Source organism: Danio rerio, chromosome 2 (assembly GCF_049306965.1).
Source record: "Danio rerio strain Tuebingen ecotype United States chromosome 2, GRCz12tu, whole genome shotgun sequence".
NCBI classification, from domain to species: Eukaryota; Metazoa; Chordata; class Actinopteri; order Cypriniformes; family Danionidae; genus Danio; species Danio rerio.
This window is the reverse complement of record NC_133177.1, coordinates 16,220,694-16,241,162: the sequence shown is the minus strand read 5'-3', so window position 1 is coordinate 16,241,162 and position 20,469 is coordinate 16,220,694. Positions and strand designations below refer to the sequence as shown.

Here is a 20,469-nt window from a genome sequence, read left to right as displayed (position 1 = left end):
AGGATGATGTGGTCAAAATACTCATTTGCCTAATAATTCTGCACTCCCTGTACTGCCAATTTCCAAATGGCTTTGGTGATTGTAGATATGTACCTTGTTGATTTCCTTGTGAGTCTGTGGTGAGCTGACAGTATTTAAGGATGAACTTATTACATTAAAAGACATGAAAGTTTTATTAAAGGAAGGATCTATACCAAAGACTTTCGACGTATGGGACTTTGTTAGGACACAGCTTTGTCTAAAACACTAATAAAATGTCTAATAATACATGTTAAATGTGATGCTTGATGCCTCTTTTACAAATTTAACTCGCATCTGAGGTGTGCTCCCATTGCGTATGTTGTTGCTAGGTCACCATCAGCTGTTTTTACACACAGGACATAGAAAAACTACATTTTAAACACATTCGCTTTCATTTTAATGGCTTGAGCAATGCTGCCCAGAACAATGAGCACCTTGAACGAGCTTGCACATACTCAGATCAAATTGAAATAATTTAACTTTTGCAGCTGTGTCGATTATTACTGACTGTATGTCATTGTTATTACTATGGATTAGACTAATGCAATATGTTTTATCAATGCGATAAATATCAGATTCAGGCTAGGCCAGTAGTCTGTATTTTTTAACAGAGCAGCTGGAGTACTGGAGAAACAGAACATCATACCTCTGGGTTTTAAAGACCCTGAGCAGTTGTTTGCAACCCCAGATCTGTAAGTAACACAGTTTGTCTCCTAAAAGAAAGTGTTCATCGCCTTGTTCAAAAATATTGTTTCTATTCAATGTGTATTCATGTAAAAAAACAGTGGTTCCCACCCAATTCTTGAATTGAGACATCTGAATAGGTTTCTAAAGGTTCTACGGAGGTTCTATGTTTTTTTCAGTCTGTGTTGAAGACAGATTGGTTTATGAGCATCGACCTGAAAAAAGAAATATTTTCATGTCCTGTTCATGTGCTCAGCTGTTCATTACTAAAAATCCGTTTCAGTTTTCAGAATCAAACATTCTAGTTCAAGGTTCTACCTTTCATGCTATCCCTTGCCCCATGTGTTTTCACCAGGGGCCACATCTACAAAGACTTGCGTTGAATTAATACTAAAACATTGCGTACAGACAAAGCTGTGAATTTACGTACGCAGTAAAAAAAAATCTGATGTATGAAACATTGAATTTTACAAAATAACGTGAAATTGAGCACAACATGCACAAGCGCAAAACCCCTCCCTGCCTCCTCCCCCATATGAATATGGTAATAACTCCACTTTGGCAAAAAACAAACAAAAAAGCAATGGTAAAAACAAGCAAAAAGAGAAACTTCACAGAATGTGAATTAGAGGTGCTCGTATCGGAGGTAGACCAGAGAAAAGCAAGTTTTTTCTCCGCAATTAATAACAAAAGAAAAAAAGTATATTGGGATTGTTTACTGAAGTGGTTAACGCAGTGGGGTCTGAACTGTGAGTGAATTAAAAAAATAAATGGTCCGATGTAAAGGTGCAGGTTAAGAGGAGAACAGTGGAGCACAGTCAAAGTGTGGACCGAAGAGGCGGGGGAACAGGGGATGCTGAAGTAACACCCTTTGAGGAGAGTTGCCTCAATATTGGGCAACACTTTACTGTCTGGAGTAGTGTCTGTTAAAGGCACAAATGTATTAGAGGAATACTTTGTTAGGGTGGTATAGCAGCACCAGTAGATTTTCCTTATTATAGTAGCCATAGTAGTATTATAGTAGCCATTTTTTTTTATCTGTGTAAAGAATAAACTTTGATGTATCACCTGCTTTTGTTCATATCTCGGACAGTTTTACCTTTTAAAGTTTATTACAATATTAATCACATTAATCACAAGAAAACACGAGTTGCTCTACAAATATATTTTATTATGGCCAAAATAAAAGTACACTTACTAAAAAGTACTGATGTTTTTATAAATAAAAAAATACATCAGTAAAAAACCAATGACTGGTGGAAAAACATATTCTGTGATTGTGTACTAGGGTCTCCACTTTTGCCATGGCCTCTTTTGGTTTTAATAAACTTGTCCTTCAGGTTTTTCCAAACCTTTTACCTAAAACTTTCTCCTTTCCCACTGCTGTTGCAATATCTAGCCAAGATTGATCATCTGGTTATCTCTCTGATCACAGTTCATGAGATGTGTGTACAGTCGTACTGTTTCAGATAAAATCTCTTTTAAGTGGTTCATATTCAACTCAAATCAGTTTTTAGAAATGCGTCAGTAAAATGCACTAAAACTCCGCGAAAATAAAACACCCAGAGATGAGACACATAAGTTTATAAAGCTTGAAATGTCTACTTTTAAAAGCAGCTATGCATGTTGAAAACAAATATGGTTTGATAAAGTAATCAGTATGAAACCAACGCTATGTCTAGCTTCTCAGTCTGAGCTCATTAGAGTTAATGCGACCACGCCCACGAAGCTTTGACATTACAAATAACCTGCATGAGGAGCGCGCAACAGTAGACTGTGTCAGGAAAAACACGTCATTAAAATGAACTGAAACTCAGCAAACACTCGACAAAGAAACATGTGAGATGTTTCTAAAGAAAGCTTGATATGTCTACTTTTGCATTAACCAATTCAAGTCGAAAACAAATAATCTCCTTTCATGTAATCTGTATAAAAGTAAGGACTGGTACTTATTCTCCTGTCGCCTCATTACAGCAAACGTGATCCCGCCCGCAGTGAAGGCGCAGTTCAAATGGAAATGAATTAAGATGAGCCAGCCAGGTGATAATGTACACGCTCCCCGAGACATGGCATCAAACGACAAGCTTTATTATAGTTACTTATTTTTGTTTGAATGATGGCACGCTACACGGGTGAAGAAGCACAGTACTAAACAGCGATAAAGAATTTACCTTCTCCTCAGAGGAAGAGTGCGATGTTCTATGAAACAAAATAATTAAATAAATATATATATATATATATATATATATATATATATATATATATATATATATATATATATATATATATATATATATAAATTATTATAATTATTATAATTATTATATGTATATTATAAAAATAAATACTTGTTTACAATACAGGTGCTGTTCTGTTTAAAATTCCTATGTGGGAACTGAGTTTATTAGGTTTACTAGTATCGAGTTATTTTGTGTGATAGTTAAATATATTTTAAATAAACTGCAAACAAAAAATTATATAAATAAACTTATTTTTTTCTCAGATTTTTTCTTGAAACTCTGTCACATAGCTGTCTGATGGCTCATTATGCAGGTCTTTGTCTTCAGGTGTGACTCACTGCATAGTAATGATAGTTCACGCCTTCTCGCATAAACCATTTTCACACAGAAAGTGACTTAGAAATTTTAATTCATTGTATTGTTTACTGTGAGCAGGTGAACAAGATGATTCTCACATCATTTTGAAGCAAAAACACTAGACTACCAGATCCAGTTCTCAAAAGTCTTGTGCACAAATGTTCTCTGTGTGTTCCACGGCCTTGTTTCAGTGACTTCAAAATTTTACTTTTTCACTAACCATGCATAAACGTTTCTTTCTCAAAAACACAAACACATACAAACATGCTATATAGGTATTATTGTAGTCCAACTTGTGCTGTTTACAGTGTTATCACACTTTAGCCATTAATATGTTTTAAGATACTGAAAACAACACAAATTTCAGTGCATGTCAAAACTTCTCCAGAGCCCCAAAACACCCTCAGACCCCAAAGGGTTAAGCATGTCCCGATATTCATGCAAATGTGATCTTAGAATCGAGAAGCAGCACAACTGACAAAAATAACTGTGTTCGCCCGAGCAAAACAGCAAAAAAGAAGGTAAATACCGAACGAGTGGATGATCACTCGCACACACAGGTGATGTTAAAAAGCGGGCGCGCACCTGTTTACTTGCGCGAATCCCGTGCCAAGAGGAAGCGCAACTGCTGCGATCGATTCCCTTTGAAATAAACTGGAAAAAGAGCAATAACAGGCCTATATTAACTGTGTGCATGTGATCATCCTTTAATTATCACACACGGTATGTTTCACCTGCTTTCATTTGCTTAGTTATTTTTGTTGATATGGTTTAATTATATTTTTTACAATAATATTGCTTTAATGGGAGATTACTTCCCGTTTATGTGTAGTTAACTGCTGATCTGGGACTTTTAGCCAGTACCGATTACTGTGCATATTTTAGATACATGACAATACTTCTTTTTTTTTTATTTAATGTTTTTTTTTAAAGAAAAGTTTGGTAAATCCTTAATTTTGAGCCGTAAAAAGTCATGTGAAATAAAAACGAATTGCATTGCGACAACCCATTTGTTGTCGCAAGCTAATACACAACACACACAAGAAGTTAAATGAATGAGGAGGCATGTTGTGGACTTAACACAACATCTAAATCAAGTCATCTTGGCATGTCAAAATCAAATTTATGCATACAAAATATATTTCCCAACAAAAAAAGTGTGGCTAGTAAAAATTATATATATATATAGTTGAAAAATATTTACTGATTTCCCAAGTGTATATAACTACGGTAAGAAAACATAAACATTTGGTACATACTTTCAGTATTTTCTTTGCTTTAACTGAACCATTCGAATCTTGTTTATATGAAATGACCAGTTTGAGCTAACAGAACTGTTGCTATGACAACATCTCTTGAATCAGTTTTAAAGAATAAAACGATCCTGGATCGTGTCAAATCGTCAATAACCAAATCCAGCTAATTGAGTAATCCACGTACGAAGATCAAACCCGTTTAACACAGTGGCCAATCTAACTAAAAAAAAAAGCATCATCATACATTTCTCAACACAGCAGTGATAACTTTATGAATTTCTTTATATGCAAGATAGATGATATCAGAGATAAAATAAGCACCATCAATCTGCCTCCAACAGCATTGTCCCAATTGTGGATCGTTATTGGATAAACCTCAGACTTTTCAGCAGTAGGTGATGAAGAATTGTCTAAACTGATAAAATCCTCCAAATCAACTACGTTTATGTTAAATCCTCTATCGACCAAATTATTGAAACTATTGTCTTCAGAAGTTTCTGAACCTAGTCTTAACATTTTGAATTCATCCCTACTTTTAGGATATGTGATTAAAACATTTAAACTAGCTGTCATTAAGCCTCTTATAAAAAATAACACAGCTTGATCCCGAAGAACTAGTAAATTATAGACCTATTTCAAACCTTTTTTATCAAATATATCAGAAAAAGTCATATCTGCTTAGCTATGTTTCTTCTTACTGAGAAACAATATTTGTAAAATATTCCAATCTGGATTTAGAGCACAGAAACAGCACTCCTAAGAGTTACAAATGACCTCCTGTCATCCAATCATAGTTGAATTTCTTTCTTAGTGTTATTGGAACTCAGTGCTGCATTTGATACAATCGATCATAATATTCTTCTTGATAGGCTTGAAAACTATGCTGGTATTACAGGAACTGCATTGGCCTGGTTTAGGTCTTGTCTATCTGAACGTTATAAATTTGTATCAGTTAATAAAGAGGCGTCATACAGACCAAAAGTACACTGTGGGGTACTACAAGGCTCAGTTCTTAGTCCCTTACTTTACACAATATATATGCTACAGTTAGGCAGTATCATTAAAATATGCAGTTTCCACTGTTAGCTGATGATACACAACTTCATATCTCCTCTCAACCTGATAATTTGTATGAATTCATTCAGTTGATTGTATAACTGATATAAAAACATTGGGTGAGTGGAAAATTCTTAATAATAAATTCAGATAAAACTAAAACTTCACTTGCAAAAACCTAGAACACTGTCTAACCCTTGATGACTTCTCAGTTCAGTCCTCATATTCAGTCAAAACTGTAAGGGTGAATTTTGACAGCAACTTGTTGTATAAAGGCTAGATTTTAAGCATCAGTAAAACTACTGAGAGTGTTACTTTGCCATTGCCTTCACAGGACCAGTTACATATGCAACTAGCATTTTGCCAGAGCAAACTGACATTTTCTGCAAAGGGTTACAGTGGGAGGCAGCAGCTTATTTGAATTTAATCTAATACAGACACAGGGTTGTGTTTTTTTACTTCATTTTCAGAATGGTTATTGTTTGTGAGGTATTTTGGCTAAAAACAAACAAACAAAAAAAATTTTTTAAACAACAATACATCTTTTAACAATCAAAATAGGGCCCCTTTAAGGTATCACAAAAGCATTACTGATAACAGTTGCAGTAAACAGTAGAAAGCAAACATATGCATATACATCAACCATAGCATGTAAAAAATTTACTGCATGTATTGACCATTTCTATTTGGCATTATTGACATCAAAAAGTTTTAAAAAATTTCCATAAAGAAAAATTTTGGCTGGAAATGCATTTGTAAAAAATACCTGTATGGATTTTTTTGTGCTTCTTTAGATGATCATGGCGAATAAATGTTTTTCCACATTCTTCACATTCATATCGCTTGTCCTCATGATGAACACGAAGGTGAAGTCTAAAAAACAAACAAAACCCAATAACAGAACAGATTTAAAAAATGAATAAATAAATAAATAAATAAATAAATAAATAAATAAATAAATAAATAAATAAATAATAAATAATAATAATAACAGTAATAATACTTAATGTTCTACCCAACCACTGTTGATCATGTTTAATGTTTGGGGGCAACACATTTCTTTAATTATTATATATTTTTATTTTTAATATTAAAATTTTAAAATAAATACTGAATCATACTGAATCAAAAAGCAAGTTATTTTAAAATATATATAAAAATATATATATAAAAATATATGTTTCTTTAAAACAAAAAAAATGAATTTATGTGCCATAAACCTTTAAAAAGTATTGTATTACAGAAAAAACACCACATTACAAAGTTGTGCATATTGAAAGTGATTCATTTTATATAGTTCAGACCTGTAGGAGCTTCCGTGACGAAAACTTTGTCCACAGATGCTGCACAGGTGAGGTTTTTCCCCACTATGGATCCTTAGATGCTCCCTCAGTGTTGTCCTAAAAATGTTCAGAGATTAGTAAAAAAAATATTATTTGAATAACAATTAATTCAGAATCAGAATGGAAATGTTTCGCCAGGTATGGTTTACAGGAGCTCAGGGCATATATAAATATCAACAGAAGAGGACAGAAAGACCTTTAAATATGTTTTAATAATGTGTATATATAAACACAATTGAAGTCAGAATTATTAGCCCCCTTTGGATTTTTTTTCTTTTTTTTATATTTCCCAAATGATGTTTAACAAAGCAAGGAAATTTTCACAGTATGTCTGATAATATTTTTTTCTTCTGGAGAAAGTCTTATTTGTTTGATTTTGGCTTTAATAAAAGCAGTTTTTAATTAAAAAAAAAAAAAAATTAAGGTCAAAATTATTAGCCCCTTTAAGCTATATTTTTTTCGATAGTCTACAGAACAAACCATCGTTATACAATAACTTGCCTAATTACCCTAACCTGCCTGGTTAACCTAATTAACCTGGTTAAACCTTTAAATGTGACTTTAAGCTGTATAGAAGTGTCTTAAAAAATATCTAGTCAAATATTATTTACTGTCATCATGGCAAACATAAAAGAAATGAGTTATTAGAAATGAGTTATTAAAACTATTATGTTTAAATTATGTTGAAAAAAATCTTTCCGTTAAACAGAAATTGGGGAAAAAATACACGGGGTCAAATTATTTAGGGGGGCTAATAATATGTATATATACATACATACATACATACATACATATATACATACATACATACATATCTATATCTATATATATCTATATATATCTATCTATATATATATATATATATATATATATATATATATATATATATATATATATATATATATATATATATATATATATATATATATATATATATATATATATATATATATATACCTCTGTCCGGAAAAGAAAACATCTTACTTTCACTTAGGGAGAAAAACATGACAGTCTGTTAATTGATTTTGTTTAACACATTAATTACTTCAAATTAATCGCATGTGTTAACGTGTTAATTTTGACAGCACTATATATATATGTGTGTGTGTGTACGTACGTACGTACGTATGCACGCAAGCACGCACGCACACACACACACACACACACACACACAGAACCAGTTTAGACTGGTTCTTGAATCTGGTTGATAGCAGTGCGATATTCTGCAACATCAGAACTCGTACAGCCTCCTCACCCTTCTGGATTACACATAGAGTGACAGTAGATCAATAAACTTACTATAGTTTCACAAATACAAAAGTTTGCTACGGTTATGCCATCCGTCCACACTACGCCAGAGTGTTTGAGCACCAAAAACAGAGTGTTTTAGAAACTCTGAAAAGGCTGTTTTCATTCTAAAACACTGCTGCTCCGACTCAGTGTGGATGGGGGAAAATGGAGACATCTGAAAATGGAGGCAGGGCTGCAGACTTTTGCCTCTCTGATTAGGGCTTTTTCCTCAATATTAAGTAGCCTACAAACAGTTCAGTCCTGCATCCTCTGAATTAAGTACAGACTTCGCAAGTTTGATACGGAAAACAGATTCCCGAGGACATGTCGGGTAAATCTTCAAAGGAAAAATTGTACTTTATAACCTCATTCACATCATCCTGGACACCAATGTTGTTTTGTCCTAACAATAAAATGAAAACATGATAAAGGAACTGCTATTTTTAATTTTGATATTTGCAACTTAACAGGCAGCAGAAATGTTGAGACGTTGTGCTGCATATATGAACATCATCTTCAATGTGTGCATATTTATAACAAAACAAAGCCTTTACATTATAACGTTACTGTCTCCTTTCATTTTAATTGAAAATATAAAACATACCCACTCTTATGCTAAATATCAATTTTAATAATCAATAAAGTCCATTATGATACTATAACGTACAATAAGCTCATAGATTATGGGAAATAAAGGCAAACAATTAGTCAATATACAGAATATACGTGGTTACATTAATTATTAACATATCTTCGCGCTCAGCCATGCCAAAGTGTGTGTGTGTGTGTGTGTGTGTGTGTGTGGACGCTAGTGTAGACGTGGATCGTTTTCATTCTCAAACGCCGTTTTAAAACTAAAACGTACTAGAAACGGGGCCTTAGTATCCTTGTGCTTTTCAGGTAATCCCACACTTTATGATCTAGAACCTATGATGATAACTTGTATGGTTTGCATTATTTTATACTGCAAGTTAAATGTTAATCGATCCACTTGGGAAGATCCCATCAGAGAGATTAACCAGTGAGGACAACAAAGGAAATCTCCCGCTCAAACTTTCCACTCAAGCCATTAGACAGTCAAGAGAAAGTGGGTGTGACCTGACCAATAGCTTAAACTAATATAAACCCTTTTCTGAATTTGTGAGTTCGATTTCTTTTCCAGCTAATTAAACTCAGTATAGTTTCGTGCCTCTTGGATCCTTCATTGGGCCAAAAACTCCTAAAACATGACACAAGGACTTCCTAAGAATCTGCATTTTCAATATGCATATTGGAAACCTTGGATGAAGAACGTAGAGACCAAAATGCAAGTATTAGTAATGCCTTTCTTCGTTGTGCCTTTTTTCATCCAAAAAAGTTTTTATTGATTATGGTAGGTTTTCATTAGTTGTGTGGGAACAGACTAAATATTGTCTTTCTTTGCCAAAATGTTATATTTCCTCACTAGTCTGTGTTTTATGTATTGTACATTTAGTTTTTTGTTTATTTGTTAGGCATTAAATCATTTTATACCACAACTACTGTCTTTGTTTTGTATCACAGAAAATGATCACTTAAACGGTAAAAGATCTTCTTTTTGCTACCTGCTTTATTAAAATTACTTAAAACTTCCAAAACTTTTCCCACACTTAACGAAACGCATTTTTTCCTTTACAAATACATAGACAGTTAAAAAATCCACAAGTCAAGCGGATAAAGTAATTGTTATATTTATTTTCAGAACTCAGCACGGCCCATATGACGCTTGACCAATTGCAGCAGTTGTCGGTGCAAAACCACACCTCTATTTCTTTGGAAATGAACATCTCCTTGAATGTGGATTGAATGAGTCCTGTGATCAGTAATTTGAAATTGAGTTGTGGTAGGCTTCAAATAAAGCATTATAACAACATGCTCCTTATGAATATGAATTTCTTGTATCAACTGTTATATTTTAAACTTGTATAGCGTTCGTAGATGCTACAATCTAAACATCACACACCTAGTAAATTGGCTATCAATTTTGTACATTACTCAAGTACAGCATACTAATTTGTGTACAATAGACACAGAGTACATTGCAAGCACACATGAAAATCATACAATAGACTTAAAGCTGACAAACAGAGTTTGAATAAATATCCCATTTATACACAAGGTCTGATTTCTCGTTTACTCGGTTGGCTTCAAAAAGCAAGGCAGGGCAAGAAACATGTATGATGGCTATTTCTCAACATTTTAAACAGTTGTTGGGTGAATTGTGTAGGAGGAGTATTTCACATTCTAGTGCATGCATTTTCTTTGCAGTTCAAATTATGAGAATTTTTTTTAGCACAAGTAGGTGATTATATATCTAGTATAGTCTCTTGAATACGATGGAGATATGACTGAAGAATATATTTCTGTTTTAACAGGTATCAGGAGTTTATCAGGTATCAATGAGTTTCCAGAAGCTGGTATAGGAAAAGGATGCAGTTAGAATAGAACAGTTCACACACAGGAACATAGAAGCAGAGATAACTTAGGAGTAGCTTAGCATGATTCATTTTCCATATGAGAGCCCAGATAAGGGCTGTTTCTCAATTCCAAGTACGCTGAGAATCAACTTGCATTCGCGTGGAGATCTTGCCAAGTTACATACATATTAACTGAAAATTATTTTAAAATTAATTTTAATTATTAAAATTATCCAAAGGATATTCAGTAGCCCTGAACAGTAAAATTATGTAGTTAATTTCAAACATTTTACTCTTAACCAGAGAAGCAAAAACAAGGGCTCGCAGGCCAAAGCTGGTCCATATGGTAACCTTTGATTTGGCCCTCCATCCCATCTGAGATGAGAGGGAGAATGATGGGGAATGCCTTTAACAAAAATTGACATTTCTAGTTTTACATAGCCTTGTGTTTGTCTAACAGTTGAGCTACAAAAAAGAAATCTGAAATTAAATGTTCCAATTAAATGTTGCGAATAAATCCAGTTTAAAAAATAAATAAAAACAGACACTCAATGAATAAGGGACATTGCAGAAGACATCAGAAAGCAAATCAAGGCAAAGTGTATTTTTTTGTGTTATAAATGGTATAATAAATTATAATAGAAAATTAGGAAATTACCAAGACAACTTCACAGTTTGTTGTATTTACCTCTGGCCCACCACCCTCAATCAAGTTTGGTTTTTGGCCCTTCATAAGAAAATGCTTGTTGTATGTTCTTGCTGCTTGCAGATTGCCTGTTATAATGTTATCATTAAGCCTCTGAAATCTGAGCGTAATTTAATTTCTATTACAAACTAGACAAAATTTTATTGGCAGAAGGAAATATCTTTGTGAATTTAATTTGATTTCACTATTTAAGCTGAGATTTAAAACAAATATTTTAACAGCTAAAACGCTATAGGAATATGTTTTTTACTTGTTTATACAGTGTGTATTTATATACAAAAAACACTGCTTTGCTACTGTTTGCAACTGCTTCGCACTTTTGCTTTTTATATTTTATACTTCAAGCTTAACTTTAGTCTATCAGCACAGTGCTTAAACTACACAGCTTGAAGATCAGCATCAAATCTACAAACTTTCTTAAATATAACTTTACTAACAAGAGAGGAATTATCGACTAAACAATCTCCCGCTATCAGACGGTTAAATTCCTGAGATGAGAAAACACTAAAAAGAATCTCACTGCTGCAAAAACTGCCACAAACTTCTACAAAAGATTGCAATTCTTGAAACAAAGTTACTTGCGATCCAACCAGAATTGCCTGATCACACAGGACCGCTTCATTGTGGTGCCCAACAGCATACAGCCAGTAAGTCCTGTAAATCTACTCCAGCTACTGTTTTGAGCACAGAAAAAAAAACTATGGTAGAAAATGAGCATTATAAGGTGCAAGACCAAAGGGTACGTGGTCAGATTACCAAGATCATATGCATTTGCATCCTCCACCCCAAACACAGCTTGGATTGAAAGTCAGCTTCAGAACAGATATAAAACTTTTAACAATATGGGTGAAGAATCCCCAAATGCAGTCAGACAAAGATGACATGACTCAGCAGCAGTATTCTGCACCGATCACAGCCAAGACAGCACACTGATTGTTGGAGATTCAATAATCAGGAATTTTAGGAGCAGAACTACAATGACATTCTGTTTCACTCATGCAAAATTTTGTAATGTAAACAAAAAATGGGAAAAATTTTGCACACAACTGCAAAATGGATTATCATCAATTTGGGGAAGAATGATGTTCGGAAGGAACAGTCTGAACTGCTTAAGAGGTATTGTGAGCTCTTGGAAATAGTCAAAAAATTTAAAAACCAAATGTGCTTTCACAGCTCTTGGTATAAATGCATGGCTGCAGAAAACGTAACAGAAGAGGACTGAAATTCATTGACAACTTCAATCTATTTTGGAATCAAAGAAAACTATATACATCAAATTGCCTCCATCCAAACAAATGTGCTAAAGGACAATATCTATTTTTCCCTCCATTATCCATCTGCTGTATGTGCCACTGAACTCAACCCAAATGGCACACAAACCCCTGGTAAATGTCAGAATGACCACAGGACTTTAAATCAGCTCCTGATTGGATTTGGGGCTGATGCATCCCACAACCACAGCGATAACAGCACACAGCCACAACAACCACTGCTTACGGACACACCACGACCTGCACAGATTTAGAGTTCAACACAGATAGACTGTGACATATCAGAACAGCATCAAGCCTCAGCACTCAACAGTGATCTTGAGGAAAATCTTGAATTTTCCAAAAAAAAAAAAAAAGAAAGATAGTTTGCTGGAACTTAACTTTCGCATTTTATTGCTTCAAGCCCCCAGTTAGCAACCAAAAAGTGACAAACTCCACAATCACCTCTGTGACCACCTGCAAGGGCCCTCCAGCTCTTGCCACACAGCCAGGGCCCAAACAACACCCCATCTTCATCAGAGAGAGACACGGATTACAATACTTCCATTTCACAAAAGAGACAAAAAAAATGGAATTTATAATCTCATACACCTTTAGAATTAATTGATCATGTATATATTTAATATGCACTGCTTAAAATACTCCACTGTATGAAACATTGCCTATTAATGTTTATATATGAATGCTTATGTAAAGATCAACATTACATAGTGATGTTTAGACTATGTTTAGAATATGATAACAGTTAAACTGTGGACTATGACTATGCAAATGCATAGTCCTTCCAGTGACCGACTCACAGGATCATCCAACAACAATAATGGATTTGAAAGGTGACACTTTTTCAATCCCACCTTCCAGAGAAAGGATAAAAACATTCTCTCGTACACGGAAAAAAGGAAAGTGCAGTAACTCGGAGGAAAAGAGAAGTGGTAACAGAATTAAGAGAGTGGTATTAGAAGGAAGGCCTGACACACAAGCTATCTGAATTGCTCAAAGATTTCTGAACTTTGCTGTGTGTTTCAGCAAGGCTTTTCATGGTGATTGAATCCACAGTGCTTCTTCCAAGGCATCTGCAACCATAGCTTCAAGACTACCACCTTTAAATCTGCGAGTCTTAGATTTCCAGGAACTCTACCTTTAAAGACGTTGGTGTGTCCCCGACATCAGAACCACCACCTCCAGAAATCTCCAGTTCTCAAAGCTCAAGAAAGCCAAGTCTGCTTGTTCCATGCTTCAAGACCTGCAAGAAGATCCAACTTCTTCCAACCACTGCATCCACAGCAGAAATGTAAATATACTACCTTCCAACCCTCTAAGACAGACCTTGGCATATTATGTGATACTAATTAATAACAAAAACTTCCTCAGTTCTTTGTTATTTTAGAACAAGGTTTACCTTATCAAACTCTAACTTGTCTTTAGAAAGATAACAGAGTTATTAATCATAATCCTCAACTTAATCACCTTCATGACTCACCTATGCACTTATTGTACATTTAATAATTTTAGTTGCCCTTGTATATTTTTTTGTTAATAAATACACATTTATTACAACTGTTGCACTTTTATTTCACAACACATGATGCAAAATGCACACTAATAATTTATACAGCTTACATTCTTTAATACACTTGGTTAAAGTTTATCCATTCCTTTAGGATGGATTTGGTTTATCAATACTTGGTGGTTCTTATTAGCCATGTGTTACTGCGAGAATGTTGCCATTTTTTTTATCTAAATTCTCTAGTTTACTTGATTTTCTATGTTTTTATGTACTGTACATTTTGTTTGTTAGGTGTAGGCTTAAATCATTTTATAACAACATTGGATTGTCTTGTTTTGCCTCATAGAAATGGTCACTTTAATGACAAAAGATTGCTTGCTACCAGCTTAATTATAATTACTTGAACTTCTTTAAAAACTATTCATTTACTTTACAAGAAGTATAATTCCCTTTCTAAATGAGTAAACAAAAAATTAAAGGGGTCTGCTCAGACGAAGTCATTGTTATAATTATTTTGTTAAATTAACTACAAGTTAATTCTGAATATTCATAATTAATAATAACTCGCTATAGTTAATCATTAACATTCATAAACTGAGCTAAATTTGTTACAATTCTCATTTGTAAAAAATGGTGACTTTACAATAAGGTTTCATTAGTTAATGTTACTTAATACATTTCATAACATGAACTAATAATGAACAATACATGAACTGCATTTATTGATGCTAGTTCAACATTTACGAATGAATTATTAAAATATGATTTTATTGCTTGTAAACAGATTATATACTGTGAGTTAACATGAACTAACAATAAACAACTATTTATTTATAACCAAAATGTTAACAAACTTTAAAAATACTGTTTTAAATGCATTCTTTATTGTTTGTTCATGTTAGTAAGTGCATTTACTAAGCTTAACTAATACAACCATGCTGTAAAGTGTTACCAAACAACTAAATTTTAAAATTGGACTCTGACTCTGCCTTTTTTGGTCTCAGTCTTGACTCGGAAACCATCTGTCTGTTTTGTTGTTAGAAAGTGGAGATTTTCTAGATGAATACTTTGCAGCATTGATCTAAACCCACGCTTTCAGAATGTCACAAGGACGGCGGAGTGTTTTTTGCGTTTCCTTTATTTTCAGTTTCATCTTGTGGAGCTCTAGTATAATGTCATGCTCATCCAACTAGTCTTGTGTCTTATGTCTAGGAGTTCATCCATAGTCAAATTAATTCAAAATAAAATTACTTTAGAAAGGACAAACAAAAACAGTACATATACAGAAAAGCTCCAAACCGACAAACATCAACTAGCAAACATTTGCAAACAGTTTATATAATTATGCAATTATGCTTCCATCCACCTATTTTTTATGCACACTTTGAAATATTTTCAATAGAAATGCCAAGATGCACATTAAATAAAAAAATGCACATAATAAAACAACGTTTGCACACAACTGAGTTAGATAAACCTAAGAAAAAAATACGAAACAAGAAAAAATGTGCATGAACAACAACGAAACACATTTATCAAATAAATTCCTGCATGCACATAAAAACAAAACAAAAAGAAAAACGTTTTTTAAGACCATGTGATAACAAAAATATGCACAATGGGATGGCATTTATGGACAAACCAGTGGACGGACCCACATAGCACAACGTCTGAAATGTTGTTTAGATCATTCTAAAATGAAACAAAATGGTAATGGAAATGGTGCTTTAGATACAAATTAGATATATTCACATAAAACGTTTGCATCTTTGGATGGAAACATGACTAAAGATTGAGAATAAAAGCAACTTCTCTCACCTCTCTCGAACTGATTTGCCGCACAGAAAACAGGTCCATTTCCTCTTTCCCCCATGTGTGCACTCTATATGACGTTTGCGGTTGCCTGTGTCATTAAACTGACGACCACAGATGTCACAAGGGAATGGTCCTGAATTATGGACATTTTGTGAACATTAAAAGAATGTTTTGAGCTGAATAAGACTTCAACTTTTTGGTGCATTCACACCACAGAACAGAGATGAAACAAGAAAAACAACACATTCAGAAAAATGGTTTTAGGAAAACTTTACCTAAATGGAACTTTTCTTGGTGCTTTAGCCTGGCAAACCGTGACTTAAAGTAGTCATCACAGTAGGCACACTTAAAGGGTTTATCCTGTGAATGTAAGATCATGTGCTCCTCCAGGTGGGGGCGACGGCTGAAGGACTTGTGACAGATCTGCAAAAGATGCAACAAAAACAAAATGACAAATTTAGACTAACTGCAGACAAATGAAAAGTGTTCACAAACAGAATTTAGTTAAAACTTTATGGCATTCTGTGGCAATTGGCATATATTAATAACATGTTAAAAATGCATATAAAATAACAAAGAATAAATAAGGCATATGACTCACATCACATTTCCACACTTCACTCTTCTTCTTCTGAGTGAGAAACTCCTGCAGGTGGTCAGGATGAAATCTGTTAGCAGACAACATGTTTCATGCTTAAACAATAAAGAATTCCAAAGCCAAAAAACAAGCCTGAATATATATTGTGAACTGCAGCAAGTAAATGCATTAAATTAAAAGATGTTAAGTAAACTAATGGAAATACACAGTCACACAGCATAGTTACACTAAACAATTAAATAACATATTAACACTACATAAATACATATTTACACTGAAGAACTAAAAGTTCTAGTAAAACTAATGTGGTAGAAACTAATAGTTAGTAAATAATGCAATACTTAATTTAGCAATGAAAAATAAATCATTAACAAAGTACAATCATTAAGCACATTATGTGGTTATAAGTCAAGAATACAGCATTTATAGCTCCAGTTATAAACTGCTTGCCAACGTTTAGTAATCTAGAGTTAATGCTTAACAAATAATATATTCACTAGATCCAGAATGCTGCGGCCAGGATTCTGACCAGAAGCAGGAAATCAGAGCACATCACACCTGTCCTCAGGTCTCTACACTGGCTCCCAGTTACATTCAGAATAGATTTTAAAGTGTTATTACTTGTCTATAAATCACTAAATGGCCAAGGACCTCAATACATTACAGATATGCTCACTGAATACAAACCCAACAGATCACTCAGATCTTTAGGATCAACTAGAAATTCCAAGAGTTCATTTCTGGAAGCTGATTCCAGCAGCGAAGGGGCAGAGTCGCTGAAGCAGATTTACCCTGCTTTGACTGAACTATTGGAATTTCTAATTTACTTGATCCTAAAGATCTGAGGGACCTGTTTTTATTCAGTGAGTATATGTGAAATATATTGAGGTTTTAGGTCATTTAGAAATTTATAAACAAGTAATAATGCTTTAAAACCTATTCTGAATGTAACTGGGAGCCGGTGTAAAGACCTGAGGACAGGTGTGATGTGCTCTGACTTTCAGGTTCTGGTCGGAATTCTGGCAGCAATGTTCTGAGTAAGCTGCAACTATCTGCAACTGTCTTTTTTGGAAGGTCAGCGAGGAGTCCTTTACAGTAATCCACCCTGCTGCTGATAAAAGCATGAACAAGTTTCACTTGAGTTCACACTAGAAAGAAAGCATCTAATTCTTGCAATGCTTTTGAGATGATGGTACATTAATTTACTGACTGTTTTGTCATGACTATTGAAATTCATATCTAACTCCAGAATATGACACAGCCAAAGTACACCTTCACCTTGAGAACCTCATCACTGTTTCCAAATGCAATGGCTTTAGATTTCTCTTTGTTTAACTGAAGAAAGTTTTAGCACATTCAACTGTTAATTTCATTATTGCAGTGGCAAAGGGTGTCAATAGGGCTGTAGTCATTAGGCAATAAGGCTAAGTAGATCTGAGTTTCATCATTAGAGCTGTGGTAGGAGATTTGGTTCGTTCTCATTATTTGGCTCAGTGAGAGCATATAAAGGTTGAACAGGAGAGGTGTCAAAATTGAACTTTTTGGGGCTACAAATGTCATGGGTGGAAATGTTATAGATGGATACATTTCTTAAGTGGTGAACAGGAGACTACAAAAAGTAAAAAAAACACATAAAAATTCATTCATTTATAAATATGTTCCAACTAAATTAATATGTATCTTTTCCCCGTGGCTAATAGCTGTCCATGATGTGTATATTATGGGTCCAGTTGATTGCTAATCAAAAGTAAAAACCTTTTAAAAAATGTACGAGTTGCCGAAAAGAAAATAAATAAATTATAAGAGAAATATTTTTTGTGCTCATAGCCAGAGGGGGGTAGTAACGAGTTACATTTACTTCGTTACATTTACTTGAGTAAAATTATTGGGTAATGTGTACTTTTAGAGTACATTTAAATATGAGTACTTTTACACAAGTAAATTATTAGAGAAAAATCGGTACTCTTACTTCGCTACATTTTGCAGCATTCCTCCATTACCGTCAAATGATAATAAAAATGATACATATGTTTTGTTTGCAAATATCGCGAGGCGTCGCATTGGAGAGGTTGTGTCGCGATGGTGTCGCAAGAGGGTGCTATAGAGATGCGTCACCCTCTTTCTGTTAGGGCGCGGGCGCGCGCCTGTGTGTGTTGAATGATGGCTAACGAGGGAGACGTGCAAGTTATACTATATGACGATCATGCTGTCTGTGTAGTGAGTTTATCAGACCAGGTCACCCGGTCTCAAGTTCAGTCTGTTTTCACTCCAAGGTGTCACACACTCACACACACACACTGACTCTCACACACACACACACACACACACACACACACACACACACACACACACACACACACACACACACACATATACATATATATATATATATATATATATATATATATATATATATATATATATATATATATATATACACATATATATAAATGTAGGTGCATAATTGTAGGTCAGTGGCAGACAAAGAACCATGTCTCGGGTGTAAGTATGTGTATGAACCATCATTTAACAAACATAGGTTATTTTCACGACTCAACTTTTACCTTTCCTTTACATTTGCCAGTTGTTTTCCTCCCCACTGAGGATTGTGAGAATTAAAACTCACATGAACAAATATGAAGGGTAATTTTCTTCCACCAGATTTTCCAAATATTGATGTGATTGTAGCCAGGGATGTGACTGACAACAATTTCAGATGTTCCAAACACAGGCGGGAGGTGGAGTTGAGTTGGAACAGAGGGAGGGATGGAGGGCCAGGACCATGCAGTGGAGGTGTACCTGAAACGTGGAGTTGTGAAGGGCCTGGAACGTGGAGCTGTGTAGGGCCTAGAGCGTGGAGATGAGAAGGGTCTGGAACGTGGAGCTGCGGGGGGCCTGGAGAGTGGAACTGCAGAGGGCCTGGTGTGTGGAGCTGCAGAGGGCTGGAGCATGAAGCTGCGGAGGGCCTAGAGCATGGAGCTGCAGAGGGCCTGGAATGGAGAGCTGCGGAGGGCCTAAAGCGTGAAGCTGCGGAGGGCCTAGAGCAAGGAGTTGTAGAGGTATGTCTGAGGGCTTTGATTCAGCAGGCATAGACGGGTCATACACCCACAGTGGGTCAGGAGGCTTTGGTTCAGGAGGCACTGTCATGTCATTTAACCACAGTAAGTCAGGAGGCTTTAGTTTAAGAGGCACTGGCAGTTCATTCAACCCCAGAGCGTCAGGAGGCTTAGGTTCAGGATGCACTGGCAGTTCATTCAACCCCAGTGGGTCAGGTGGCTTTGATTCGAGAGGCACTGGCAGTTCATATAACCCCAGTGAGTCAGGAGGCTTTGGCTCAGGAGGCATTGAGAAGTCACACGGCTCTAGTGGCTCTGGGGGGGGTCATATGGCTTTAGCTGCTCTGGAAAGTCACATAGCTTTGGCAGCCATTCATGGGACTCAGGTGGCGGCTCTGGCCATTCAAGGGACTCAGGCGATGGCTCTGGCCATTCAGGATTTAGAATTATCTGGCGCCTGCCATTCAAGGGATTCAAAGGTGTCTGGCGCCCACCATTCAAGTAATTCAGAGGTATCTGGTGCCCACCATTCGAGAGATTCACAGGTTTCTGGCGGCGTCACTGGCTCTGGCAGCTCTGGTGATGGAGACTATGGCAGCGCTGGTGGCGAAGACTCTGGCAGTGGCAGCTCTGGAGGATCTGGCAGCTCTGGAGGTGGTGGTGGCAGCTTGTGCACTAACAGCTCTGGTAGTGGCAGCAGCTCTGGCAACTCAGGTGGTGGTGGCCATTCTGATGCCTCAAGTGATATCATTTCAAGAACAGAAATTATGACAGGAACCAAGGCAGGAACAGACTTGGAACACGAAGCCATCTTTTGGGCTGGTGACAGATTGG

At 35.3% G+C, this 20,469-nt stretch overlaps 1 protein-coding gene across 4 annotated transcripts in view; it reads right to left on the bottom strand.

The window, feature by feature from the left end:
- The window catches only part of zbtb41 (zinc finger and BTB domain containing 41), a 79,767-nt gene that overhangs the window by 20,922 nt on the left and 38,376 nt on the right, over window positions 1-20,469 (bottom strand). For 3 of the 4 annotated variants that reach the window (XM_073924172.1, XM_001922667.8, XM_073924165.1), the window contains exons 4-8: window positions 16,583-16,649; window positions 16,257-16,404; window positions 15,985-16,114; window positions 6,919-7,014; window positions 6,381-6,487 (exon numbers count right to left, since the gene is read on the bottom strand). In XM_073924172.1, the coding sequence (XP_073780273.1) occupies window positions 6,381-6,487; window positions 6,919-7,014; window positions 15,985-16,114; window positions 16,257-16,404; window positions 16,583-16,649 (548 nt within the window). Of the gene's footprint in view, window positions 1-6,380; window positions 6,488-6,918; window positions 7,015-15,284; window positions 15,859-15,984; window positions 16,115-16,256; window positions 16,405-16,582; window positions 16,650-20,469 lie in introns of those variants that run through there. The other variant, XM_073924178.1, reaches the window with a different exon arrangement.